A 27,458-nucleotide genomic window follows, 5' to 3' on the forward strand; every position below is an offset into this window, starting at 1 on the left:
CTATCAGATATCGTGATCGGCATTGTTGATACTCGGAGCCAACCCGAAAGACGACAGAGGTACAGATTCATAGGAGACAGTGCAATACCATTGGCCTGATCCAATGTCAACTGCAGATCCTCGTGTTTGACGTCTCTCTATCTCTTTCCTGGACAGAGACGGCGAAACCTCTCCTAATCCCGACACCACCACGCGCCATCGAAATATCTAGTACTCAACGTGATGGATGCATTGGTTGGGAACGTACTTTCTTACTTCTCGTCACTGACTCGCAGTTCAGGCCGAAGGTGGAGTCTCGTGGCGCTCTTCGTGCTTACTGCCATGCAGATGAGTAAATGGCGAGTTTCATCGAAGTTGCAGGGACAGAATCCTTCGCGTGGATGGAAGGAGTATGCAGGACAAGGCATCATCGTAGGCATCAATGTTGTATTCAGCCCCCAAGCTGCTACTGTTGCCAGAGAGGGGGTTGGATGAAGGCCAAAATGAGATTCACATCGAACTTTCGTCGAACGTAGACATAAATAGCCTCGTCTAATCCTCCCAAATCTCCTCGACATCAAGCAGAGACCTCGAGAAGAGGAATTCCCAAGCCTCATTTCTCTTAGAATCCTGTTTCTCGCTCGTTGAATTTGCTACGGCATCAGAATGGCTCCGGTCGCCCTTCGAGATCTCGCGGAAAGCCCTGAGCTTCAGGGAACCGAGATTGTCTCGATGAAGGCTCGCTCATTTCCTCCTCTCACTCCTCCGTCTCCTCCCTGCCTCGTTACGGACTACATCAGACACCAAGTCGAGTCAAACCCTGATGCTCCAGCTGTTCAATGCGAGCAGGAGCAACCGTACAGCTATGCCGCGCTGTGGCAGCTCGTCGAGCACATTGCGGCAGCGGGTCAATTCCGCGCTGGTCGTATCATGCCCCTGTGTATGGACCCTTCTATCGAGTTTGTGGCTACCGTATTGGCCATTCTGTGGGCCGGATCTGCCTATGTCATTCTCGATCCGGAAGGTTCTGCGCAGCGTAACCGCGTTATTGCGGAGGATTGCGGTTCCGAACCTGTCATTGTTCACGAAAAGTATGCGTCCCTGTTTGATCACAGCATCACCATCGAGAGCATCCAGTCGATTCAGAACCAAGAACAACTTGAACCTCCTTCGATAACTCCGTCCGACCTGGCATACTTGATCTATACCTCTGGCTCAACTGGTACCCCCAAGGGAGTCCTCCTCAGCCACCGTGCTGTCTCTCATGGCATCGACCAATTCCAACTCAACGGCCGCAAGCGATGGCTGCTCTTCTACAACCCCATCTTCTCCGCAGCGCAACGAACCATCCTGGCCACCCTGTCCAAGGGCGCCTGTCTTTGCCTCACCAGGCGAGACCGACTCGCAACTGCTTTGCCCGAGGTGTTGAACAACCTTCAGATCGATGCCCTGGGTATCACTCCCTCAGCCCTCGCCTTGCTATCCCCCGATGAGACACCAGCTTGCTTGCAACAGATTACCACTGTCGGCGAGCCACTCAGCCAGTCCCTTGTCAACAAATGGGCAGACAGAGTCCACCTGCGCGTCTCATATGGACTTAGCGAATGTGCCCAACTGAACTTCTCCCGTCAACTCCAGCCAGGTGATAACCCCCGCAATCCTGGCCTCCCGTCTGACACAACCACCGCGATCGTCCTGGAGCCCGGCACCATGACTCGTCTTTCTGTCAACGAACCCGGTGAGCTCTGTCTGTATGGTCCTCAGGTTGCCAATGGCTACCACCAACGACAGAAGGAAACCCAAGCTGCCTTTGTCAAGGCACCAGAGGATGCCCACGGCACGATGATGTTCCGCACCGGCGATCTGGCTGTCCAGCGTGAGGACGGAACGTTTGAGATTTTGGGCCGTATCGATCACCAAGTCAAAATCCACGGTCAGAGGGTGGAGCCTGCGGAAGTGGCTGCCAAGCTAGCGACGGTGAAGGGCGTAGCCAGCTTGGTGTGTGTGGGATGCTACATCAACGAGCGCATGTCGCTTGTTGCTGCTGTTGTCCCTTCACCCGAGACTGACTGGGGAACGCTCGTGCAGTACCTGCGCGATCATGCTCGCCAGTCTTTCCCGCCGTACATGGTTCCCAGTTATTGGATGTCGTGCACCGAGTTTCCCACCAACCAGAATGGCAAAGTGGATTTCCGGGCCATTCGTCGACTTGCTGAAAGCACTGAAATCAGCAAGATGTTGGGCCACAGCACGTCACCAAAAGACGGTGCTACGGCTGGCTTGAGCGAGACTGCCTCGAAGATTGCGCAGGTTTGGGCAGAAGTGTTGAATCTGCCCGCGTCTTCTATCATACCCTCCGATTCCCTGGTGGCATTGGGCGGAACCTCCATTGACGCAATCCGCGCGATTCGAGAACTAAAGGAACGCGGAATTCACGTTGAGTTGGCGGATATGCTTCAGGCGCACACGATCGAGGAAATTGCGGATACCGTCCAACTGGATTCGAGTCCAACTCACGTTAGCAATGAGCCAGCCGCGCCTTTCGACTACATCTCTGATCCAGCGCCCAAGGCGGACTTCCTTGCCGACCGTCGTGTTGTCGATGCTTACCCTGTCACCGCACTGCAAGAAGGCATCCTGGCCAGCACGCTGCAAGGCAGCCAGGACTACCTGTACCAACGTGTTTTTGACGTTCGCCATCTCGACCTTGTACGGTTGCAGCTGGCATTCCAAGTCGTCTTCTGGCGCACCGAACTCCTCAAATCCACCTTCGTCGCCGCGGCCAAGGGCTTCCTTCAGGTTGTCCGCAATGACTTCAACCTACCTTGGTCGGAAGTTTCCATGAGTCTGCCCGAATACCTCGAACAGGACAAGAACAAAGGTGTCACACTAGGCGAGCCATTCGTACGTGTCGCCGTCCTGGACAGAAGCATTCTCGTGGTCTCGGTTCACCATGCACTCTTCGACTTCTGGTCTCACAGATTCCTTTTCGACGACGTCGCTCGTGTGTACTACGGCCGTCGGCCTGAGAAGCGCCCCGAGTGGAAGTCGTTCGTGGGCCTTCTGCACACAAGAGACACAAAGGTATCTCAAGACTTCTGGAGAGAACATCTCGGCGAGGCTGTTCCAACAGTGCTCAATTACGCTCCTGTGACGAAGACATCCACAGCCAGGCGCACCGTCAGCCAGCAGGTGAAGGCCGCATCATCGGCTTTGCGTGCTCCTCTGGGTGCAATTATCCATGCGGCCTGGGCGCTCGTCCTCTCCTCCCACATCGCCTCAAAGTCTGTCACAATGGCAACGGCTGTTTCTGGTCGCGAGCTGCCTGTTCCAGGTATTGAGGCCCTGAACGGACCTACACTGGCTGTCGTTCCCTATGCCATCGCAATTGATCCGGAGCAGACACTTCAGCAGCTGGTGCAATCGGTCAACACCAGTCTCTGGAAGGTCATCAAGCACTCCCAGATCGGAGTGCGGAATGCGCTGGCCGCTGCTGAGCGCCAGGGTACTACTCTCTTCGACACCATGGTCAATATCCTTGTCAGCGACAAGGCTAACGATGATATTTCCAAGGAGGTGTTCCAGCTCTATGGTCGGCGACCAGTATGGAGAACCGAGTACACGACACTGAACGTTGACGACGGCGCTACAGGTATCGACGTTACGCTCACATCGCCAATGGAAGAGCGTCGTTTGGAGTTCATTCTCGACCAGTTCTGCATGGCACTGAATGTCATTACGTCCAACCCTCGACAGACAGTCAAGGCTACGAACCTAGTCAGCGAGACGGAGTTACAGTTCATGCTTCAGCCACACAAGGACTTGCCTGATGCCACTCGCACGTTACATGGCCAATTCGAAGCCACGGTCCGCACATACCCCGATCGGATGGCCATCAACTACCAGAACGAGCTGTTCCTTACATACGCGGAGTTGGATACCGAGGCGAACCGCATGGCACACTGTCTCTCCGAGCGTGGTGTAGTGCCGGGTGACATCGTCCCTCTTCTCCTAGAGAAGTCGCCGTTGATGATTAAGGCCATTCTCGCCTTGTTCAAGCTCGGCGCTGCGTATGTGCCTTTGAGCCCTGAGAACCCCTTGGAAAGAAATGCGTACATCACTCGCGACGTCAGCGCCAAATTTGTCCTCACGGAGAACGAACATGAATCCTACTTTGCCTCGGAGAGTGATATTCCTAGCATCCTCCTGGACCAGGCCGACCTCTCTGCATATGGCCCAGAGCCTCGTAAAATCACTGTCTCTCCGGATGCCCTCGCCTATCTCCTCTACACCTCGGGAAGTACTGGTCTTCCCAAGGGTGTCATGGTGACACATGGCGCCTGTGCAGCTGCCATGCAATCGATCATCGAGTTTGAGCATCGTCAGGGCCAGGAGTCGAGGATGCTACAGTTCTCCAACTATGTCTTTGACGTCTCGCTGTATGATTTCTTCGTAGCACTGCACAGTGGCGGCACTCTCTGCATTGCACCTTCGGAGCGCTTGTTGAACAACCTGGCCGAGGTTATCAACGAGATGAACGTCAACCATGTTTTCCTCACCCCGACTGTGGCTCGACTGCTGGATCCCAAGGATGTTCCCAACCTGGAGTCCATGACTGTTGGCGGTGAACAGCTGACCCGTGACGTAGTGACAACATGGGCGTCGCGTGTGACACTTCGTAATGGCTACGGGCCCACCGAGGCTTCTGTCCTGGTGACGATGAAGGATGTCGATGCTGACACAATTGGAGGCAATATTGGCAGGCCCCTTGCGTCTGTAGGTGCCATCGTCCTCGAAGCAGATGGAGTCCGTCCAGTTCCTTACGGCGCTGTCGGAGAGCTGTGCTTCTTCGGGCCGCAGCTCGCGCAAGGGTATTTCAAGAAGCCCGATATTACCAATGCCGCTTTCGTCGAGAGTGAAGTGCTCAACGGCCGACGCCTATACCGCAGTGGTGACTTGGCCCGCTATCTCCCGAACGGGGACATTGAGTGCTTGGGCCGCAAGGACGACCAGGTTAAGATCAACGGTCATCGAATCGAACTGGGAGAGATAGAACAGGCCTTCTTGCGGATTGGTGAGATCAAGGACTGTGTGTTGACCGTCTGGAAGCAGAAGAGCACTGCTCATCTTGTTGCGGTCGCCGTTTTCGATGGTGCTTCTTCTGAAAAGCCGGGCGAGATTCTTCCGCTGGATGGTTTTGCTGAGAATGTGCAGCGTGTCCGAGCCAAGCTCACTGGCCTTACTCCATACATGATTCCTAAGGCAATCGTCCCTCTCTCGTCGCTCCCGAGACTTCCCTCCGGCAAGGCCAACCGCAAGCAGCTCAAGGCGATTGTGCAGTCGCTGAGTCAGGGCGAACTGACCAAGTTCTCATTTGACAAGGTCGGCGCCGCGCAGTCAAAGGGTGCGGTTATCCCTCTGGTGTCTGAGACGCAAAAGGTGCTGCAGCAAGGATGGATCGAAACACTGCAGCTTGCCGACGATGAATTTGGTTTGGAAGCCGACTTCCTCAGCCTCGGCGGCGATTCCATTGCCGCCATCAATCTCGTCAGCTGGCTCAGACGCAAGCAACTCAAGATCTCCGTGCGAGATGTGCTCAAATACACTAGCCTTGGTGCAATGGCCGACCAGCTGAAGGGCGAGTCGGACGAAGCACAACAGATTCAACAGAAGACTTTCACTCCTCCCTCGGATATTGATGCTGCTATCTCTGCCGCTGGCCTACAAGCGACTGAGTATGAGTACATCTATCCTTGCCCGCCGGGACAGGCCGAGTTCCTGACCCAGGGTGCTCATCCCGAGGCCTTGTGGAGTCTGATGACAGTCCGGAAAGTCGGCCGTGACTTTGAAGGGAGACAATGGATTGACCTCGTTCGGCAGCTGACAACGACCAACGAGATTCTACGCACGACCTTTACTCGCTGTCACGGAAAGTGGTATGGTGTTGTTCTCCGCGACGCAACTCCCGTGGTCGAGATCTATGAAGACGTCAGCGATGAGCAGAGACAACAAATCATCAAGTCTCTTGACGACTACCGGTTTGTGTTTGGCAAGCCCTTTATTCGCTACGCCATTCTCCATTTGTCGACAGGCGATACCGAAATTGTCACCAAGCTCGACCATGGCCTGTACGACGGAACGCTTCTCCGCATATTTGGCGAGCACTTTGAGGCTTACCAAGACAATGTTCCTGTGGAACGCTTCACTCCATTCAAAGACTTTGCATTCTACATCTGGCAGATGGACAAGTCCCGCACGCTGTCGTTCTGGAAGCAATCTGAGAAGCGCCCTATTGCCTTCGAATTCCCCAGCAGCAGTGCCACCGAACCACGCATCAACTCTGTGCATGTCCACACCATCAACCTTGAATTTGATGCGTTCGCTAAGTCCACCGGTGCCACTGTCTCCATCATCTTCCAGTCCATCTTCCAGCTCTGGCTGGCGCTGCGCAGCAACCAAGGCGACGTCGCCTTCGACTACCTCTACACAGGTCGCAACATTGATCTGCCTGACCCTCAAACCATCAACGGCACCTGTGCAAACTTCCTTCCCATGCGGTCGAAAGTGGACCCCTCAATGCCTGTGTCAGAATTCCTGCGTCAAACCCAGGATGAATTCTGGCAGTACACCGAAAACAGTACGGTCGGTGTGGATGAGATTCACGAAGCCTGTGAAACGACGCGTGAAGGATTCTCGAACAAGACCCTCTTCCTCTTCCAGCCGTTTGAGCCGGCCCCTGCGACAGCGAAGCAGTATCAGAAGTGGATTGTGATGGCCAAGTCTCAAGTGACGATGCCGCAGCCATATGCGGTAGTGTTTGAGGTTGTCAAGACAGCGGATGTAAATGAGTATAAGCTCAAATTTGCCTTTGACAAACGTGTTTATGAGAAGGAACAAGTACAGGAGGAGACACAGGTGATTGGGAAGTTGTTGGCTAAGGTCATGGAGAATGCTGAGGCGCCCGTGGGTGATGTTCTGGGATCGTTTCGCTCTTGATTGATCTAAATGATTGTATATAGATAAAAGTTAATGAATTTGTTTTGATTGAGAAAAAGTACCTTGCCCTGATTTGATCTCGTACCTTTGTCTTTATTAATCCAACCAGTAAGAGCGAGTTGTGAGTTGTCGATGGAGTGTCTGGTTTAGAAGCGCAGCTGAGGAAAATATCTATTGCTTGCTGGAATCGACACAACCACATTAACCATCCAAAACGCCATCAATTACTACTCCTGCTTCGTCGAGCTCAAATCTCACAAGCACCAGGTCCACGACATGGCTCCAAACCTGGAACCGTCCCAGCGAGCGCTCATCCTTCTGACAAGTCGATGCATCACTTACCAACAAGGACAAAAAGACACTTCCACAGTCCATTTTGTACTTTTGTTCTTAGGTGTATTAATGCCTGATGCTACCCAGGCCGCTCTGTGTCTTATGGATGGAATCATGCTCAGCAAGAGCACCAGGCCCTTTACCGGGCTTCATCAGCAACAGTGTGTTGCCTACGCAACAAGGCTCTCTACTCGCTGATCCAGTTCAGATTAAAGTCAGACTTCCGCTCCTCCGCGTTGGGATAGTAAGCAGTTGACTCTGAGCTCACCAGTCTAAGGCGCCGATAACAGCCTCGTCGAGGACCACCCACCGCGACGGAAGCAGTTACGATTCATCCAAGCTCTTGCAGATGGACATTATTGATGTGCTTCCTGAGTATCCAAAGTATTATACACCTCTTATCCTCGATCATACTACTTACAAAGCCGCGACAGCCAAAGCAGCAGCAGCCACAGCCCCAACCACATTCAACTCGAGAATCCCCGCACCGTTCCCTGTCCCAGTAGCACCAGCAGAACTAGTCGTCGTCGAAGCCACACTAGACGAGTTTCCTGCCTTGACACTCGTCTTCATCGTCGCCGTCGCACTGGCAGTCATACTCGGCGCAGCGGTAATCAACAGACTACTCGCCTCGCTCGACGTTGTGGTCATCGCGTCCCCCGTAGTCGACGCACTCGCCGTCGCAGCAAGCGTGGGCGTAGACGCAGCCGCACCCGGCCCATACCCGGGGAGATAGCTCGGCTCGTAGGTCGCGGTACCGGTGTACTGCCCCGGACAAGCGGGATTATCATGCTTGGGCGGGGCGCGACCGCCGCCGCAGTCGGGGATGTCGCAGATTTCGCCTGTGCCGGGGACGTACCAGATCATGCTGGCTTCGTTCCATTGGTTGTGGGTTTGGGAGGAGATACAGCCTTTCAGGTCGGTGCGAGCGTAGACGGTGGAGGCGAGGGTTGTCGCTAGAAGGAGGAGGAATTTCATTTTGCTGGAGGGGTTCATAGAAGAGGGGGTATCAGATGCGAAGTAATACATTAACGAGTGACTATTCAAAGGAGTGATCGAATTATCGAAAGGACAGGAGTTGTCTGAGACGAAAGTGGAGGTAATGTTGACAACGCAGGGGACTGAGTAGTATTATAAGTCTGGCTTTAGGCAATCTAGACCTGGGCCCATGGAAACTGAGTTTAGGCCTAATGATTAGACTAAGCGATAGCTGACTAGAGAAGAAGCTGAAACTACGGGATTGAGATGCATTTGATCCAATTATGAGCTGCGAGACAGTCTTCAAATGAACTAACCGTCTGACACGTCGTCAATTGTGGTTCATACAGCACCTTCCGTCACAGGACTTTTATCCAAGTTCTGAAATCCCATGGAAAGATGCAGCATGATTCAGGGACCATCGGTAATTCGGCGTCGGCATCTCCGGCTCTAGTCCACTTTGGGTCCCCTTCCGAAATTGGGAGTGTCCTAATTTTAGGTCGAGATTCAGCCTCAGGCTTGGAGTGGAGCTCAGGGACCTGTTGACTTGACCTGTGTGCCTCTCTCAGATCGAAGAATATAGAATATTCTGATGCGGTATCTTGTTTGCCAGTAGATTCGGTTTGCAGCTGCTCTGATGAGCGACCACCTAGTTGCTGCAGGAGAAAAATTAAGCTAAAGTGGGGTGAAATTAACACGGGTGAAAAGTTTATGGATGTGGAGGAGGGACAAAAATGAAAAGGGCAAAAGAAATCTCCCCGACAGGGAGTCGAACCCTGGTCTCCCGCGCTCGTTCTCTATTGAGTGACAAGCGGAAATCATGACCGTTAGACCATCGAGGATTTCTTGCTGCAAAATCTCATAATTTAAATACATGAAGATCTCTTTGGGATTCCCTCTTCACTCCTTGCAACCATCAACACCTACCACTCCTTTGATTCAAGGATATGTAATGTTTGTTCCAAATTCTCGTATTTCATCATAGACATCTCCATTCCCATATTTTGATTAGGTTTCTTTGACTCACTGCGTTGCTCAGATGCCGCATCTCATTGATCTCATGATTATATGTCTTGCCCTGCGGGTAAACTTCGGCCTTGACACATGGATTGCATCTATACCTTCGTTCCACTACTGGTGGACATTGGCATGGCATTGCAACAATGTTCATTCATGGTATGTCTAGGTCTGATATGTGTCTCCGGAATTTAGGGCCGACTTCCCCGCCATGAAAGGAGAGCTTCATGTGCTCGTATTCTGGCACCCACTGGAAGGGGTCCTATTGGTGCATGTATCCTACTTCTCGCTGTAGGTCTAAACCGACGAGTATAGCACAGATGAGAAGTGGTCACCAGACAAGCTTATCTCAACCTATACAAACAATGACAGCGACATTGGTATATAAATCCCGACAATCCAGCGTAACCAACATACCTCAAAACTCCGGACTCGCAAGCTCTTACAATCACAATGATCCCCAAAACAGAGAAAGACAACCAGATCATCGAAAAGGCCAAAAGCCTTCAAGGTGTCTGCTGGGGCGAGGAATATGAGAAGATGATATCAGGGATACTGTAAGGACATCGCTCAGAACACCGAACCACTGCTAAGCCGCTGTACAGATATAGTCCCCTCGCATCGGAGCTCATAGAGGGTCGCACCAAGGCGCGCTTCCTAATGTCGGAGTTCAATGCTCCTCCTAAACCCGATGTGCCGTTCTCTGAGACCGTTGCGCAGAGGGAGGTGACATTAAGAAAGTTGTTTGGCCGGGCAGGAAGGGGAATCTATATCGAGCCTCCTCTCTTTGTGGACTATGGATGTAACATCAGTGTTGGAGATGGTTTTTATGCGAACTTCAAGTAAGTCGTGCATCCAACAAACGATACCGGATGAAGCTGATAGAGCAGTTTGACTGTCCTGGACTGTGGACTGGTCACCGTCGGAAACAACGTGGAGATTGGCCCGAATGTAAACATCATCACGGGCGAGCATGAGACGAAGATCGAAGCACGTCGCACACATCGAGGAATGGAGTTCACCAGGGAAGTCATTATCGGTGATGATTGCTGGATTGGAGCGAATGTGACTATCTTGGCTGGGGTGACCATTGGATCAGGGTGCTCCATCGGTGCTGGCTCCGTGGTCAAGAGAGATATCCCGCCGTACAGTATCGCAGTGGGAAGTCCTGCTCGAGTTATCAGGTCGGCAGTCTGAAGTTGCCGCTATGACCCCTCTGCAGACTTTTGTTTTGTTCAAATGATGTTACTCGAGTCGGGGTACGGCTGTATTGAGCTGAAAATATCATTTCCAAAATCCATGTCCCATTTCGAAGTGCCTATGCATCGTCTCAATCTCCGCTACTTGCACTTTGGATGTCCTAAACGTCTTGTATTTCTTCTTATTTTATATATTACAACACTTATCCCTAAGCTTTCACTACAGTCGAAAGATATCTCAGTACCTTGTCAACCAGAAAGTTCCGAGGTTCAGCCTGATCATCATTACTCAACGCATGAGACGCATTCGGTATTATACCACTGTTTTCGTCCCATATCTCGGCTTCCCCATTATGATCTGTGGCCTTTCCCCACCTAGACAGTAACCCCTCCTTGTCAACCCAGGCAGGAACCGACTGGTCCGCCCCAGAAAACAACACCATCAGTTTCCCCCTCAGCAGCCCTTGCTCTCTAATCATCCCGAACGTCTTCCCCAACTGCTCATCGCTCAGATCCGAACTAAACAAATCATCCTCACTCGGCGACAGCGGACTCTCAGGACTCGTCAGACTCAGGAACCGCCGCGCACTCAGCGGCGTATGAGCCGGGTATACCAGCGAAGTCATCGCCAACGGCAGCAGAACATCAGTGCCAGCCTCCGCGTCGCGAGCAGCCTCCCTCGCCATGATAGTCAACTTCTCAAACACAGGCCGGATCTCCGCCGGCGTCCTATCTCCCAGCCCCTCGGCAAGAACCCACTGGATCGCTTCCCGATCCGACACAGGGGCCTGCATTATCGCCCCGTCGAGCGGCATTCGCTCGATATGCTCGAGGGAGGGGTCGAAGGCGGGGGTGTGCGTGTGCGGATTTGGTCGGGACAGGTAGTGCAGTACGCACTGGCTGCCTGTTGAATGGCCCATGAGGACGATCTTCCCGCCGCTGGCGCTGCCGCCGAATTTATCTGCCTTGTACTCCTTGATGTACTTCAGACACTGTGCGATCTCGTTGGTGTCTCGGTCGAGGTGTCCCAGTCCCCAGGATTGATAGGAGGAGGTCAGGGTCAGGGTGAAGAGGGACCATTCCGTTGGTTGGAGGGCGTGAGCGAGATCCGCCAGGTAGGATGTTGTTGCTAGGCCATCGCCGAGACCGCCGACGAAGAGGAGACTGTGTGGTTTGCGGGTGGTGGTTGTGGTGTATTCGAATGTGACGAGGGTTTCTGTCTAAATTGCAGGTCTGTTAGTCTGTCTGTTGCGCCGTGCGAAGGGAGGGAACGTACGTAGTGGTGTAGAATGCCTGGCAGACCGCCCTTGGGCCAGAATTTTGAGTACATATCGAATGTGTATAGAGCAGCAATTGGACGTTTTGATTGTGGTTGAAGCTGGGATGGAGAAGAAAACCTGCAGGGAACAGTAGAAAGCGTATCCAGCAATGCATTGGTGCCATGCCCCTCGTCCAATCTGATAAATGTCCGAGATCGGCACTGCGGGTCCCCGTTTGTCTCCGTGTCTCATCTGCTGCAGTCTGATGGGGTTGGCACGGAGCTGAAGCCCGTTATCAATCTAACATACGATACATAGTGGGACCTTTCCATAATACAGATACATTCTCCACAATACATTACTTGGTCTAATACCTGCTACCTTGGTCATAAAAGACATAACAAGTGGAGTTAGCTAGGAACCAGTTACGTACACCAGGCTCGCTAACAAGTGCCAGAAGGACTAGATCTGATTAGATTTCTTGGAACAAGACAAAGCGGATCTGATTAGATGTTGTTCGGCTACAACCCCTGCTTCGGGTTAGACCGAGTAAACGCCAGTTTCGCACACTGAAAACTTCTCGGTTCTCACACAGTTCGAGTGACAATGTTTTGTTGAGGAATTAGACGTAAGTAGCAGCATCGAACTTCTTTACGAGTAGTTCTACAGAGGAAAAGGAAGAGTCAGGGACCATGGTTTCATGATGTGACACTAGGTCTTCGTCGCGACATAGGTGCGGTACTCCGTAGGTATGATCGATTCCATCATTATAGGCCAAGAACAGCAGAAAGCACAGGTACATGCACAGTGAGCTTCTTAACCTTGGCCTAGGCTTGTGACTTAAGCTGGTTCAATAGACGAGTTCCCCTGTATCTCTCACAATGTTTAAACACAAAGTATTGTACCGTAAGCTTGACGGGTAATCTTACCATACCGTAATTCGACTGGACATTACAAGCCAAGTCTTATCTGATCCAACTATGGAGCACTCTACGTATCCAACCAAGGAGGTCAGGCCCTACCGGGCTGCCAATGGGAGAAAACAGTGTAATGTGCGCTATTTCCATCAGGCAATTCCGGTGTACGGCCCACTGGCTTCGGATCAGATAACTTTGCACTATGACTGAACCTGGGAATGTGCCTGTACTCTTCCCACAATAGTACTCCGTATACTGTATGAAAACGCTAATCTGTGTGCCATGGAAAGCCTCACTGTGTGGGGAAAACCAGTATTTCGCCTAAAAATGCCCAACTAAGCGAGGATTCTGCAAGTAGATGGAAAGGGGGGAACAAAATTCTGCTGGAAGGACCAGGACGGGCGATCCTTGCTACACAGAGAGACTTGGTCCGAGACCGAATGAGATCGGGCGAGCTCGGTTAGCTGGCAGGGCTGACAGTCATAGCTCCACAGGAATGGCTGTGGACTCGGCTTAATATCTGATTAGATTGATAATACGGTCTAGATTATTACAAGCTGCACATGAGCCTGGACCAGTCATTGGTGGTGTTTGAGTCTTATCACACTCTAGTTCCTACACTGAAGTACCTTCCTCAGGATACAATTATCTCGTTTTACATTAAAAGAAAATTAAATTAAGCCTAGTAATTACAGCTTCGCATCCCACGCCATCCGATCCGAACTCTCCAGCGGTCTTTCCCTCCCATCCCAGAAAAGTGGACACAGCTGAAACCATTTCTCCCGGCTGCAATACACATGGACCGATCGCTTATGGCCCAGATCCACGTATTTCTGGACCGTCAGGCCATGCGCATTCTCATACGACAGGACAGTGGTATTCGTTGCCTTGGGTTCCCCAACAACACACATCGTCCGCGGCTCATCTAGGAAAATATAGTGGATCACGCTAGACCACCACGCGTTGACTCTGTACGCGCCGCGGACGCTGGACTCGCCGACGAGCGAATGCCGGCCGCGATCATAGTCGCCGGCGTCGTAGTGTGCTCCGTAGTGGTCCTCCTTTGCCCAATATACTTCGAAATAGGAGAATGGAAGCTCGTCGAACCGTCCGAATAAACACAGGACGTGCTTGTCTTCGTGGAGCTGGCGCAGGTATTTGCGGTGGTGCTCCAGGTCGCCGGTCTCGTTCCATCCCTTGGCGACGCGCGGGTCGTTCTGCCATTTGTGGAAGAGTTGCAGGTGCTCTTCGTTTTGCCAGTCGACCGCCATGAGTGAGAAATGCTGGTCCAGGTGTGGGATGTAGCGGCTGTAGACTAGTGAGCCTGGGGTGGGTTTCTGAGGGCGGATAGGGTGCCGGGTGTAGATTCTCTCGCTGGGGAACTTCATGGAGAACTCATAGTTTTGAGCGAGAGGGGGATAGGAGCTTCCCGATCGTCGAAGCAGGCCGTGAGTTCCGTGGTCGACGGCCCATATCGGACGTGGTCCAACCGGTGACCCGGCTCCTTGCCAGAAGGCGGAGCGTAGTAGAATGAGTGTGTCGGTTTCGGAGGGCTGGTTCTCAGTACCGAAGGGAACTCGAGGAGAAGGGAAGGGAACGACCAGCCCAGTGCGCAGGCATTCCTCACGGATGATTTCCTTGTCAGACCCATTCAGATCCAAGCGGACAATCTCGTGTTGGGGATATGTCAGGAAGAGGGCGTGGATGACATTCCAGATCTGTCCCAGGGTCGGTGGCTCCTGGCCAGTCCAGTGGAAGGAGGTTCCGGGAGCTCTGCGACTGCGCGCCCATGGGCTATTGTCGTTATCTGGGATATTCTGGGCGGTCTCGTCAAAGGAAATGTCTGTGTAGGTCAACGAGGCCGAGTGCAGAGGCTCTGGGAGCGCCTGTCCCTTCTGATCGTCATGTAGTCGCAATTGAAGCACCCGGGGTGTGGATTCAGAAACAACATGGATCGCATAACTGGTGAGATATGGATGAGGAAGTTTGACCGAGGGATATGTCCGGTTGTTGGCCGAGGTTGGTTCGGCAGTGGTCATATTGATTTGAGGAACCTCGATGCTGCTTTGAGTCGTCATCGCGCAATGAGTCTGTGAGTAAGATGATTCTTCTCCAAGCAGAAAAGACGTAGGACAAGTACATATAGGTAAGACATGACCGAGGGATATTCAGAGGCCGCGGTAGAGAGTGGAGACAGGAGTCTAGACGATACCGACCATCCGGCATAATCCTATAAATTCAGCCCCCAATATGACTTAAATTACTTGATCCCTATGGACAAGAGTATAAGAACACTATTCCTCATTGAGAAGCGTTAACGGAGTGCTTAAATCGCCATAAATCCGGTCTCAGACTGTATACTTACGTTGCTAAGATCTCGGATCCTGCAGACATCAGCAATGTCAACAGAAGCACACCCAACAGTACAAGGATGCCTCGTCTCGTTTCCAACACCTCACATTCTCCTCCTCACACTCAACCGTCCAGAGAAACGGAATTGCATATCCCTCGCCACGAGCGCCGAGATACAACGCCTATGGACATGGTTCGACACACAGCCTGCTCTACATGTGGCCATTATTACCGGCACGGGCGAGTCCTTTTGTGCGGGCGCTGACCTCAAGGGTACACTCCTCTCATCTCTATTCGATTGAAACCAACTGACAAAACATCCCATAGAATGGAACGACCTCAACGCGCGCGGTATCACCAACGAAATGACAGCCCCCGGGTTAGCCGGCCTCCCTCGCCGACGAAGCAACAAACCAATCATCGCTGCCGTCAACGGATACTGTCTCGGAGGCGGTTTCGAGATGGTAGCCAACTGCGATATCGTGGTGGCCAGCGAAAACGCCACATTTGGTCTCCCCGAAGTGCAGCGAGGAATTGCCGCCGTCGCAGGCTCGCTACCTCGGCTGGTCCGCGTGCTGGGAAAACAGCGAGCAGCCGAGATCGCTCTGAGTGGGTTGAGCTTTTCTGCGTCCCAGCTCGAGCGTTGGGGGCTGGTGAATCGCGTGGTGGAGCATGGCCGGTTATTGGCGACGGCGGTGGAGATTGCAACCGCCATTTCTAGGAATAGTCCGGACAGTGTGCGTGTTACGATGGAAGGGCTGCATTACGGGTGGGAAATAGCCAGTGTGGAAGAGGCTAGCAGTGCGCTGGTTGACCGGTGGTATGCAAAGCTCATGGCTGGCGAAAATTTCCACGAGGGAGTACGAGCATTTGTGGAGAAGCGAAAGCCACGGTGGAGGCCGTCCAAGTTATGAAACTGTTGACAGGTGGTTGTAAATTGTGCCGCGATGAAGGAATACAGCTAAGTGCGCCATTTTATACAGCCCATCTGTATCAAAGGTAGCTCGCGTAGGGAACATTGGTCATGAATAGAGGGTACTGAATGTATTGGTACCTCGTTTCGTACGAGGATGTAATAGCATACGTGACGTGTATTATGTATTCGGGTAATACTGTATGTATGCTTACCCACTCGACCCGTAATATCACCAAGCACCAGTCAGATAATGAAGTATTGCGCAAGCCAGGCTTGTTCAAAATGGCTATTAGATGGTTGAGAATGTTTTAGTGCGATCAGATAACAGTTACCCCTCCATCTCGCAAGGCCAGTATGATGCTCGAGCCGAATATTCAGCCCCACTGGTCTGGAAAAGACCCAACCGTACGCTGCGTTGTTTTTGTACTCAGTGAACCAGGATGATATTACCTGGTTTATATGGGTCCTGTCCACTTGTTTGCACAAAGGGATACATGCTCGTTCCCCTCCATAGAAGACAACGTGGGTATCCATCGGGTCACGGTCACGGCGATCTCGGTAGATTTGTAGACTGCTTTACACAGTGTCTCCGGCCGTTCATCGGTGGAAAAATGCCAATAGCCTGGGCCCTGCTTTATATAACGCATGTCAAATCACTTTAGTCATCCATCGCAAACATCTCCCGTTCCCAGGAAGATACACTCCAGGATCCAAGACTAGAACAGGTGGACAATGGGTTCAATACAGCAAGATGACATTCACAATCAGAAATACCACTGCAATCAGTCATATGACTTAACGGCAGCCCGGTTGAATTGCAATGGCGTCGAATCATTTGAGTTCACGGGCCTTGCATCCGACGAGGCCTCGAGTCCCACAGGCATGAGAGACGAAATCGTGCTTTTATCCTGGCTCATTGCGATCCTGCGGACACGAGAAGGCGGCCAAATTCGGTATGAATGGGCATATAGGTATCCAGAAGAGGAGCCGGTACCTAGATATCTGGCTATGAATGAAGTAGTGGCGGGATTACAAAGTAGGGTCAAGGAAACTGCGGCAGCTGTCTCTCGGCATATTGCTGCAGATGCATCGAGTTCGTCGGCGCCAGCATCTCTGCTTCTGAGCACTGGCTCTCTTTTCCAGACGTCAGACGGAGCACAAGATGAAGTGAGTCAATGCGTGGATGTTGAATACCAGAAGTTAGCTGACCGCAGTAACAAAGGGGCTACTTCACCTAGAAGTCTCTTTCGAGAATGGGTTGCCCAAGATTCGTCCGACATGGCACTCTGAGAATATGTTGCCGTTTACAGTGACGCGATACGTCAGGACCCTCATCGACACGGTTAGGCTGTGCATTTCCAATTCTGATGCCTCCATCCAAGACTGCCTTCGACCTACCACATCCGATCTCGACGAGATATGGCGCTGGAATCACGACCTGCCACCTACGTATAATTTCTGCATGCACGAGATAATCTCCGATCAGGCTCAGAAGTTCCCCGACAAAGAAGCAATCGCATCCTGGGACGGCAGCCTGACATACAGGCAGATTGATCAGTATTCATCATTAGTCGCGCGCTCACTTATAGAGATGGGAGTCGGGCTGCATGATGTCTTACCAGTCTGCTTTGAGAAATCCAGATGGACGGTCGTCGCGGTTCTGGCCGTAATGAAAGCTGGCGCGACGTTTGTACTAATGGACCCGACGCTTCCGCTTGCGCGACTGCAGAACATGACCCAACAGGTCGGCGCGAAGATGATCGTTTCATCTCGGGGCCAGTACAACCTGGCGACGGAGATCATACCCAATGCAAAAGTGCTCGTCGTGGAGGAAAACACGTTCAGCAGTCTGTCCGCCGAACAGAACACCATACCCCTACCAACGGTTCCCTCCTCCGCCCTGATGTACATAATCTTTACATCCGGCAGCACAGGTACTCCGAAAGGAGTCAAAATATCCCACGAAACCTACACCAGTAGTGCTATTCCCCGAGCCAATGCTGTCGGCTACACGGAGGATTCCCGCGTTCTCGACTTTGCCTCCTACGCCTTCGACGTCAGCATCGACAGTATGCTTCTGACCCTGGGCAACGGTGGCTGTCTGTGCATTCCATCCGACGAAGACCGCCTGAACGACATCAATGGCGTGATACGGCGGATGAAAGTCAACTATGCGGGCCTGACGCCTTCGGTCGCCCGTATTCTAGACGCAGATGTAATATCCTCGCTCAGTGGCCTTGGCCTTGGAGGAGAGGCCGTCTCAGCGAGAGATGTCAATCTCTGGGGTCAGGACACCAGGATTATTATCGGCTACGGTCCCTGCGAATGCACGATTGGATGTACAGTGAATAGTAGCGCGGCAACGGGGAGAGACTATATCTCCATTGGCCCTGGTAATGGGGCAGTAATCTGGATAGTCGACCCTAATGACCATGAGTCTCTCGTGCCTGTCGGCGCGGTAGGAGAGCTGCTGGTAGAAGGTCCCATAGTAGGACAGGGCTACCTGAATAATCCGGAGAAAACTGCGGCAGCGTTTATTGAAGACCCCTCTTGGTTGATTGCGGGCCACAAGGGTTACCACGGTCGTCGGGGCCGTCTGTACAAGACCGGTGATCTGGGTCGATATGACCCGGATGGGTCAGGCGGTATTGTGTTCGTGGGACGCAAGGATACCCAAGTCAAATTGCGAGGACAACGGGTAGAGCTCGGGGAGATCGAAAGCCAATTGAGAGCCAGATTGCCCTCGGAGACGACTGTGATCGCCGAGGTGATTGTACCCCAAGGGTCTGGGGGACAACCGACGCTGGTGGCGTTTGTTGCTGCTCAGACGACCAAGGGACATGACCATACCGAACTTGAGGCGGCAGAGCTTCCCGATGAGCTGCGAAGGGCGCTGTCAGAAGCCGATGCGGAGCTGGCAAAGGTATTGCCTCGATATATGGTGCCAACGGCGTATATCCCTATCAACCACATCCCTACGTTGATTTCGGGCAAAACAGACCGCAAGAGACTGAGGCAGTTTGGTGCAACTGTTGACCTGCGCCAGCTGGACCAGGATGCTACGAACACTGCAACTCGGGAGCTGAGTGATCTGGAGCGACGCTTGCGACAGGCATGGAGCCAGACGTTGAAGCTCCGAGCGGATTCTATTCGTCTACAGGACAACTTCTTCGCTCTGGGTGGAGACTCCCTCACAGCCATGAAACTGGTCTCTGTATGTCGGTCCCAGGGTCTCGACCTCAGTGTCACCAGCATGTTTAGCAATCCTACCCTGTCAGCCATGGCCAGCGTTGTTCGTATTTGCGACGTCGACGTGCAAAGGGAAGTCCCGGCATTCTCAATGATCACGTCCGATGTCCAGAGTGCCTGCGTAGAGGCAGCAGAGCCCTGCGGAGTTGTCCCAGCAGATATTGAGGACATCTACCCCTGTACGCCAACACAGGAGTCTCTTTTCACTTTCTCGCTCAAGTCAGTCAAGCCCTACGTGGCACAGAGAGTTCTATGTATCCCGTCGCATATCGACCTCGACGCCTGGAGGAAGGCGTGGGAGGACGTGGTTGCCGCACTCCCCATCCTACGGACACGAGTGGCCCAGTTGCAAGAGCCTGGTCTTCAGCAAGTTGTACTCAAGAAGAGCGTTTCCTGGACGCAAGCCTCAAGTCTAGCGGAATACCTAGAGAAAGACCGAACCGAAAAGATGAATCTCGGAGAGAGGCTGGCCCGTTACGCCATCGTTGAAGACTCAGCCGACGGCAAGCGATACATGGTTTGGACTATTCACCACGTCCTGTACGATGGGTGGTCAGAGCCGATCATCCTCAAGAAAGTCAGCGACGCCCTGCAAGGGCAGCCAGTCGAGGTAATGACGCAGATGCGAGACTTTGTCAAATACGTGCGCGACTCGGATGACGCCGCAGTGCAGGAATTCTGGCGCCGGGAGCTGAAAGGTGCCGTCGGGCCTCAATTCCCGCGTCTACCCTCCAGAGACTTCATGCCTACCCCGGACGCCCTAGTCGAGCGTCAAGTCTCTCTTGATACCAGTTCCGGATCACCATTTACCATGGCGACATTGATTCGCGGCGCCTGGGCGCTCGTCGCGTCCCAATACACCGGAAGCGACGATATCGTGTTCGGCGAGACCCTCACAGGTCGCGACATCCCACTACCTGGAGTCGAAAGCATTGTTGGACCATTAATTGCAACGGTCCCCATCCGCGTGCGCATTCACCGGGGAAGTACTGTGGAGTCCTACCTGCAAGCCGTGCAGCAGAGTGTTTTGGCTCGTACCCCATACCAGCATTTGGGCATGCAGAACATCCGCAAGGTTAGCCAAGATGCGCAACACGCGTGCGAAACTGGTACTGGTCTGGTCATCCAGCCTGAACCAGAGTATGTCGGCAGCGAACTGGGCGTTGAGAGAGGGGACGTGGTTCTTGAAGCGCTGCATTTCAACCCGTATCCGCTGATGCTGGCTTGCGGGATTCGCAAGGGTGGTTTCCGGGTTTGCGCAAGCTTTGACAGCAGCTTGATTGAGATCAGGCAGATGGAACGGATGCTTGCCCAGCTTGAGACCGCTTGCTCGCAGTTGAGTAAAGGTCTTTCCCGGAGGGTTGACGAGATCTCGTGTCTCCCCGAAGCCGAGTTGAACCAGATCTGGCAATGGAATCGGAGTCCACCTTTGTCTCTGGACGAAGCAACCAGTAGGTTTCGTGCGAATGCAAGCACAAAGCCTGGTTCAAGCTATCCTCCCGCGATTGTTCCTTGGGTTTGTAACCCTCGAAACCCGTCCCTCCTCTCGCCTATCGGCTGTGTTGGTGAGCTCTGGCTTGAAGGAGCCCTCCTTTCTGGTGACACGGTTGATTCCCCTGCCTGGCTTGTGGCTGGAAGCTCTACCTGCGCTGGCCGAACTGGCAGAGTGCAAGCAACCGGCGACATGGTTCAGTTGCGAGAAGACGGCAGTTTAGTGTTTGTTGGTCGGAAGGAGAATGTTGTTCCTGTTCAAGGACATGCAGTGGATATCACAGAGATTGAAAGGTATCTCGCAGAACATCTTCCGTCGACAATCAGTGCCGCTGCTACTGTAGTGCGATCCTCATCCGACCAGGAGCTGGTTATGCTCATTGAGCAACCGGCTGCGGAGGAAGCCTGTATTGAGCTCCTGTCGGAGAAGCGCGAGATAGTGTGCGACTCGCCAGGTCAAGCCTTCCAGACCACAATTTGCGCGATGATCCCGGGCAGTCTTGCTGCAGCGTTGAAAAAGCTGGACAAATACATGCGAGACTCGCTTCCGTCGTATATGGCACCGTCCGCTTACATCGTGGTAGAGAAACTGCCCAATATGATGGGCGATATCGACCACAGTTTGCTCAATCAGATCGCCTCTCAGGTTACTCCACAAACCCTCAACCAGCTTCGTGATGGTTTGAGAAACGCTTGGACCAAGGCTACAATCCAAAACCACCTATCAGCTTCAGAAAGCATTCTGCGGTCTGCATGGGCCAAAGTGCTTCGTGTCGATCCGGAGCAGATCGACGTGGACGACAATTTCTTCCGGCGCGGTGGTGATTCCGTACTTGCAATGAAGCTAGTGTCGAGTCTCCGAGCGCAAGGCCACAGCTTGTCCGTGGCTGATATCTTCCGACACATGCGTCTCGGCGACGCTGCCAGAGTGTTGAAGGTGGATGAACGCTCAACAGAGAAGGTCAACTCATATCAGCCATTTTCGACGCTCCGTCTCCCAGACGTTCAGCAGTTCCTAACCGACACTGTCCGACCACAGCTTGGGGACCAAAAGTGGCCCATTCGAGACGTGTTGCCGGTGACCGACTCCCAGGCTCTGGATATCAGTGCAACCATTCAGCCGCCGAGGACGTCGATCCAGTATACAATGCTGTACTTTGACAACAGCGTTGACAGAGAGCAGTTGTTCCGTTCGTGCAGCGACCTGGTTAAGACGCACGAGATTCTCCGTACCGTCTTTATATCACACGAATCCAGCTTCTTGCAGGTTGTCTTAAATGAGTTGGAAATTCCTGTGCGCGCACACAAGGCTGACAAGCAGCTCGATCAATACGTCGCCAGCCTCTGCAGGGAGGACATCGAATCCAACTTCCAGTTAGGATGTCCATTCCTCCGACTTTTCTACGTCGAGGGAAACAACGGCGAATCCTGCCTCGTCATAGGCTTATCCCACGCCCAATACGATGGCGTCTCCCTGCCCAGGTTACTCCAAGACCTAGACGCCCTATACACCGGCACCCAGCTCGCCACCTTCTCCCCGTTCTCCTTGTACATGGCCCAGACCAGCGAAGAGCCAATCCAAAGCAAAGCAACGACCTACTGGCGCAACCTCCTCTCCGACTCCTCACTCTCGACTCTCGACATACCCTCCTCCGATCCCACCGACAAAGCAATCTTCCACACCCGCCCCGTCAACATTCATCCCCTCAAGGAAATCACCACCGCAAACCTCCTCACAGCAGCCTGGGCCATGGTCCTTGCTTGCCGTCTCCAAACACCAGACGTCACCTTCGGCAGCGTCACCTCCGGCCGCACCCTCGACATCCCCAACGCCGAGAACGTCATGGGCCCCTGCTACCAGCTCACCCCCGTCCGGGTCCCCTTCAAGCCCGACTGGACCGCAAGCGACTTACTCAACTTCGTCCAGACGCAGTCTGCCGAGTCTGCGGCCCATGACTTCCTCGGCTTTGAGAAGATCGCTAAGCTCGCGGGGTGGGGCTCAGGAAGGAAATGCTTTGATTCGATCGTGCATCATCAGGACTGGGAGGATTTCGAAATGATGCCGTTTGGTGGGGGGACTTGCCGGGTGGACATTGCAAATCCGCATGGGGATGCGGCGTATCCGGTCAAGGCTGTTTCGTTTGTGAAGGAGGGAGAGATACATGTTGGTGTGGTTGGTAGTGAGAGGGATGTAGTGTTTGTAGACGAGGTTCTGGGGGAATTGGTTGCTGCGGTTTTGGAGTTGGCTGGTCAGAGTAAAGAGGTGTTGCTTGATAGCAAGTTGTTTAGTATACAGTGACGATCTGGGGATAGATAGTTTGTGGTTGATTGATTCATGATTATATGTCTTCATTGCAGAGCACTTATCAAACGATGGTATATTAAGATGAATCAAGTCTATGTAAGGATTAAATATGTATCAATAACTACGCCACAGTCTGATGCATAACATTGGCTCTATAACTCTCCGACCTCTGCAGCAACTCCTCATGCGTCCCCCGATCCACACACTTTCCCCCCTCAATCAAGAAAATCACATCCGCCTTACGGATCGTATGCAACCGATGCGCAATCGCAATGACCGTGATCCCCTTTGCAGCCTTCTCCAACCCATCCTGCAACAGCTTCTCCGACTCCGCATCCAACGCACTCGTCGACTCATCCAGAATCAACAGCTTCGGTTTCCGAACCAGCGCCCTGGCAATCGACAGCCGTTGCTTCTGACCCCCAGAGAACTGACTCCCGTTCGGTCCACAGAGCGTCTGGTACCCGTCCGGCAAGGACTCAATCACATCGTGGATGTTCGCGAGCTTGCACGCCTCGACGATTTCGTCCATCGTTGCTTCGTGATCTGGTCGTGCTCCAAGACCGATGTTGAACGCGATGCTGCCCTCGAAGAGGACGCTCTCCTGGGGAACTAGCGCCATGGTGTCACGGAAGGAGACGTCGCGGTGTTTGGTGACGTCGACGCCGTCGACAAGGATAGCACCGGACTCGGGGGTGTAGAGCCGTTCTACGAGGGAGATGATGGTTGATTTGCCTGCGCCACTGGGTCCCACTAGCGCGCAGAACTGGCCTGGCCGGATATCAATGCCCAGGCCGTTGAGTACTTTGATGTCCGGTCGCGCGGGGTATGCGAAATGGACATCGCGGAGCTGCACGCTTGAGGCTTGGTGGTTTGATGGGACGGGCTTAGGCTCGGCTGTCGCTTCGGGGTCGTTCAAAACATGCGCGGTAGGGCTGCGCACGTGTCCTTGCATCTTGTCCGAGCCGATTTCGATGAGACTTAGGATCCGGGCCATTGCGGCGCGGGCGCTGGAGAGCTCCGGTGCAAGAGCAAACATTTGACTCCACAGGAGTGCACTGACGAGCAGGGAGAAGACCACAATCAGGAACTGGGTTTGCGTGTAGTTGCCTGCAATAATCTGCTTCGCACCCCACCAGTATGCCAGCGCGTTCACCAGGTTGCCGAGGAAGTAGGTCATTGCCTGCCACAGGCTTGCGTGCACGGTGACCTTGAATGTCTCTTTGCGTGGTCCCTTTAGCGATCGCCGATAGGTTTGGAGTGTCTCCTCTTCTAGGGAGAGGGATGCGATGGTCTTGATGGATGTGATGGCTTCCACGCCGATATCGACAGACTTTGTGTACGCGTTTTCGTGACGCTCCTCAAATTTCCCAAGCACATGGAGCTCCATCAGTCCGGCTCCAAGCAAAAGCGGTACCAGCGCCAGACAGACTAATGCGATCCTCCAGGCGATGATGTGAGTCAGAATGATCGCCGCAATGAGGTTGACACTGATTGAAAACAACGTGCCAATCACCGAACCGCTCAAGCCAGCCAAGGCATTGCCATCCCTGGTAATATATGACAGAAGCAAGGCTGGTGTGCGGCCCTCGGACTGATGCCATTGCAGGTCCTGCTCGAATAGTGACCTGAATGACAAGACCCGAACCGCGTAAACGATCTTCTCAGACACCCAGCCAAAACCAGACCAACTGACCACGTTGGCGAAGAACTCAATAATAGCGAGGATGAAGAACATCAGCCCGAAGAAGTTTCCTCTTGACCGGATGCTATCTGCGCTATGGCAGGGATTCAGACTGCCGACGGTGTTTCCGAAGATCACAGCCTCTCCGGAGAAGGCTCCGCCAACCACGCTCGAGCCAAGAAGTGCGAGAAAAATGAACAGTAGATGCGGTCGTAATGCTGGTGCGTAGCCTTTGGCAAGCGCCCAGAGGGACTTTTTCGGAGTTTCGGGCTCTTCTGCTTCCTCTGCAGCGTCCGCTACAGGGGTTTCGGACGTCGAGACTGGAATTTTCTCGGCGTCGCCAAAGTCGCCGAGGAGAACAGCGCTTTTCTCAATGTCGGCCTCGCTTGAGGATGCCTGATCGGACTTGCTGACGCTGTCGATGTTGATTGTCGTTTCGTCCTTGCTTGCAAGAGTCTGCAGATTGACAAGCTCAGCGTAGGTGCCATTCTTAGCCATGAGTGTCGCATGATTGCCTTGTTCCACGATATGACCCTTGTGCATGACAATGATGTTGTCCGCACCGGTAATTGTCGATAAGCGATGGGCAATCGTGATGATAGTCCTACCGGTGGCAATGTTAGAGATTGCCCGCTGGATGCGCTGTTCACTCCGTGAATCCAGAGACGCCGTAGCTTCATCTAGTATGAGCACTGCAGGATCCTTCACCAGAGCCCTAGCAAGCGCAACACGCTGTTTCTGGCCACCGCTGATCAGCCGGCCACTGGAGCCCACGACTGTACCGTATCCGTGTTGCAGCGCACTGATGAAGCCGTCTGCATCCGCAAGCGACGCAGCTTTGTTCACCAAACCAACTATTTCAACGACATTTGGACCCCGCGCCTCAGCTGCAGCGGTCAAATCCTTGCCGCCCCTGACTTCACTGGCGAGGTCGGCCAGGTCAGTGCTCAACAGGGTTGCCTTCAGGTGTGCATGGCTCGGATTGTTCGAGTTGATCAGCCCATGAGCAATGTTCTCTAAAAGCGACCGGTCAAGGAGAGAGGGCTCCTGCTGAACCAGGCTCAGAAAGCTTCTCAAGTCACGAGGGTTGATATCACGCAGGTCGTGGCCGTCGAAAAGAATCTGGCCCTGCGTGGGATCGTACAGTCTTGTCACCAAGCCCGCAATGGTCGACTTGCCACTACCCGATAGACCGACAATGGCGGTATGCTTGTTGGCCGGAATGCTAAGACTGATGTTGTCGAGCACGGTAATCTCGGGGCGCGAGGGATACGTGAAGGAAACATCCTTGAATTCAAAACCGCCCTCCGCCTGGGTAAGCCGAAGTCCAGAGCCGCTCGTACTGTCAATCATCGGCTCGCGGTCAATATCCTCACGCAACTTCTGGAACGAGGCGACGGCTGCGACGAAGAGGTGGAGGAAAGGCGCAACTTGACTAAGGAGCAAGGTGGCTGTTCGCGTTAGAGTGGCTCACTACCAAAGATTGAATCGAACTCACCTTCAACAAGAATGAAAATCACAGTAAAGATAGCACCCACCGTGGCACCGTGAGTATTGTCACTCACAGACTCGGCTATCCGTCTGCTCCCCTGCCAGAACGCCAGACCATTGGCAGAATATGCAATGAAATATAGCACTCCAGATTGTATGCCAACCGCCGTCGCCTTCTTCAACCCTTCAGTCTCTGCAGCCTTGAGTGCCTTGGAGAATTTCTCCTCCAGCCGCGCATTGGCACCAAAGGCTTGCACCACGACGGTGTTGGAAAGTGCCTCTGAAGCGATGGACGCGGCACTCGCAGCGTAATCCGACATGCGACCGGTGTACTTCTCGATATAGTGGCTTCCGACAAACGACATGAGAAAGTATGCCGGGATCAAGGAGACGAGCATTCCGGCAAGCTTGGCATCTTTGATAAAGGCCACGATGTATGCGGTGATGAAAAATGACAGACTCGATAAACATATCCCCACTTTCTCCGATGTGCCGGATCGAATAGCCTGTATGTCGCCATTAAGTCGCGATGCGATCTCACCGGGGGGTAGTTTATCAAAGTACGATGGTTCTTGTCGGAGGAGGTTCTGTAGATAAGTTTCCCGCAGGCGTTGCGCCAGTCGAGCGCCGTTCAGACTCCAGCATGAGAGGTGGACGTAGATTAGAACAAACTGAGCGATCGCCAGATATACGATAATCAGAATCTTGCCGTTGATATCATGTTGATAGTCGGAGTCAGAGTCTGATGATTCTGACTCGCCGCAGGTCACAGCGTTAAAGTCGTCGAGGAGCTGACCAAATAGGATTCCGATCAAGGGAAATGGGACTCCTGAAGCGGCTGCACTGACAATACCCAGCAGGAGTCGACCTAGGTCAATCTTGGAGGGATTACCCGAGAGAAGCAGACGGGGATAGCCCGATAGTTTCTGCGCGAGCTTCATGAGGACATGAGATAACGATGCCTGCTGCGCTTGCTGTCGTGTGTTGAAGCTGTGCAATGGTGCTGGACCTCATTGAACACGCGAGACTAGTTCTTCAAAGAAAACGGACCAAAGAAGCATGTTCTGATGGAAATTTCTCTAATCCCAAGACCGCAGTTAGTGATGTCCAAGAACAATAAACGGTAACGACACACTCGTCGTAATGTTACGTAAAACTTATCTGATCCGTAAAATCGAATCAGATGTCTCGGAGATTTCCCGTATAGTCTCCACTGATTGATAACAATGTATCATGCCACCACATTACTAGTGCATACGTGCCAGTATTCTATGATACAGTGAAATACAGAC

At 53.0% G+C, this 27,458-nt stretch overlaps 8 protein-coding genes and 1 non-coding gene across 9 annotated transcripts; 4 read left to right on the forward strand and 5 right to left on the reverse strand.

Annotated features, from left to right (window-relative positions):
• Positions 1-645: 645 nt before the first annotated feature.
• sidE (nonribosomal peptide synthase SidE) lies at positions 646-6,975 on the forward strand (the record flags this gene model as incomplete). The annotated part of the gene is made up of 1 exon (XM_001259086.1): positions 646-6,975. The coding sequence occupies one exon, from the start codon at positions 646-648 to the stop codon at positions 6,973-6,975; it is 6,330 nt and encodes a 2,109-aa protein (XP_001259087.1).
• Positions 6,976-7,725: 750 nt separating this feature from the next.
• Positions 7,726-8,286, reverse strand: NFIA_005530 (putative cell surface protein; the record flags this gene model as incomplete). The annotated part of the gene is made up of 1 exon (XM_001259087.1): positions 7,726-8,286. The coding sequence occupies one exon, from the start codon at positions 8,284-8,286 to the stop codon at positions 7,726-7,728; it is 561 nt and encodes a 186-aa protein (XP_001259088.1).
• Positions 8,287-9,040: 754 nt separating this feature from the next.
• On the reverse strand, positions 9,041-9,128 carry NFIA_005540. The gene has a single exon. It is a non-coding gene; the product is annotated as a tRNA-Asp (tRNA).
• A 628-nt stretch (positions 9,129-9,756) lies between these two features.
• On the forward strand, positions 9,757-10,500 carry NFIA_005550 (sugar O-acetyltransferase; the record flags this gene model as incomplete). Its single annotated transcript, XM_001259088.1, has 3 exons — positions 9,757-9,860; positions 9,909-10,145; positions 10,194-10,500. 3 exons carry the CDS (start codon positions 9,757-9,759, stop codon positions 10,498-10,500), a joined length of 648 nt encoding a protein of 215 aa, XP_001259089.1.
• Positions 10,501-10,711: 211 nt separating this feature from the next.
• Positions 10,712-11,832, reverse strand: sidJ (putative siderophore biosynthesis lipase/esterase; the record flags this gene model as incomplete). Its single annotated transcript, XM_001259089.1, has 2 exons — positions 10,712-11,722; positions 11,779-11,832. 2 exons carry the CDS (start codon positions 11,830-11,832, stop codon positions 10,712-10,714), a joined length of 1,065 nt encoding a protein of 354 aa, XP_001259090.1.
• Positions 11,833-13,367: 1,535 nt separating this feature from the next.
• NFIA_005570 (GNAT family N-acetyltransferase) lies at positions 13,368-14,756 on the reverse strand (the record flags this gene model as incomplete). Its single annotated transcript, XM_001259090.1, has 1 exon — positions 13,368-14,756. The coding sequence occupies one exon, from the start codon at positions 14,754-14,756 to the stop codon at positions 13,368-13,370; it is 1,389 nt and encodes a 462-aa protein (XP_001259091.1).
• Positions 14,757-15,077: 321 nt separating this feature from the next.
• sidH (enoyl-CoA hydratase/isomerase family protein) lies at positions 15,078-15,944 on the forward strand (the record flags this gene model as incomplete). The annotated part of the gene is made up of 2 exons (XM_001259091.1): positions 15,078-15,303; positions 15,358-15,944. The coding sequence occupies 2 exons, from the start codon at positions 15,078-15,080 to the stop codon at positions 15,942-15,944; spliced, it is 813 nt and encodes a 270-aa protein (XP_001259092.1).
• Positions 15,945-16,678: 734 nt separating this feature from the next.
• sidD (nonribosomal peptide synthase SidD) lies at positions 16,679-22,985 on the forward strand (the record flags this gene model as incomplete). The annotated part of the gene is made up of 2 exons (XM_001259092.1): positions 16,679-17,113; positions 17,169-22,985. 2 exons carry the CDS (start codon positions 16,679-16,681, stop codon positions 22,983-22,985), a joined length of 6,252 nt encoding a protein of 2,083 aa, XP_001259093.1.
• A 127-nt stretch (positions 22,986-23,112) lies between these two features.
• NFIA_005600 (ABC transporter ATP-binding protein) lies at positions 23,113-27,107 on the reverse strand (the record flags this gene model as incomplete). The annotated part of the gene is made up of 2 exons (XM_001259093.1): positions 23,113-26,126; positions 26,174-27,107. 2 exons carry the CDS (start codon positions 27,105-27,107, stop codon positions 23,113-23,115), a joined length of 3,948 nt encoding a protein of 1,315 aa, XP_001259094.1.
• Between the last annotated feature and the right edge of the window lie 351 nt (positions 27,108-27,458).

This window comes from Aspergillus fischeri, genomic scaffold (assembly GCF_000149645.3).
Source record: "Aspergillus fischeri NRRL 181 1099437636265 genomic scaffold, whole genome shotgun sequence".
Classification (NCBI taxonomy): Eukaryota; Fungi; Ascomycota; class Eurotiomycetes; order Eurotiales; family Aspergillaceae; genus Aspergillus; species Aspergillus fischeri.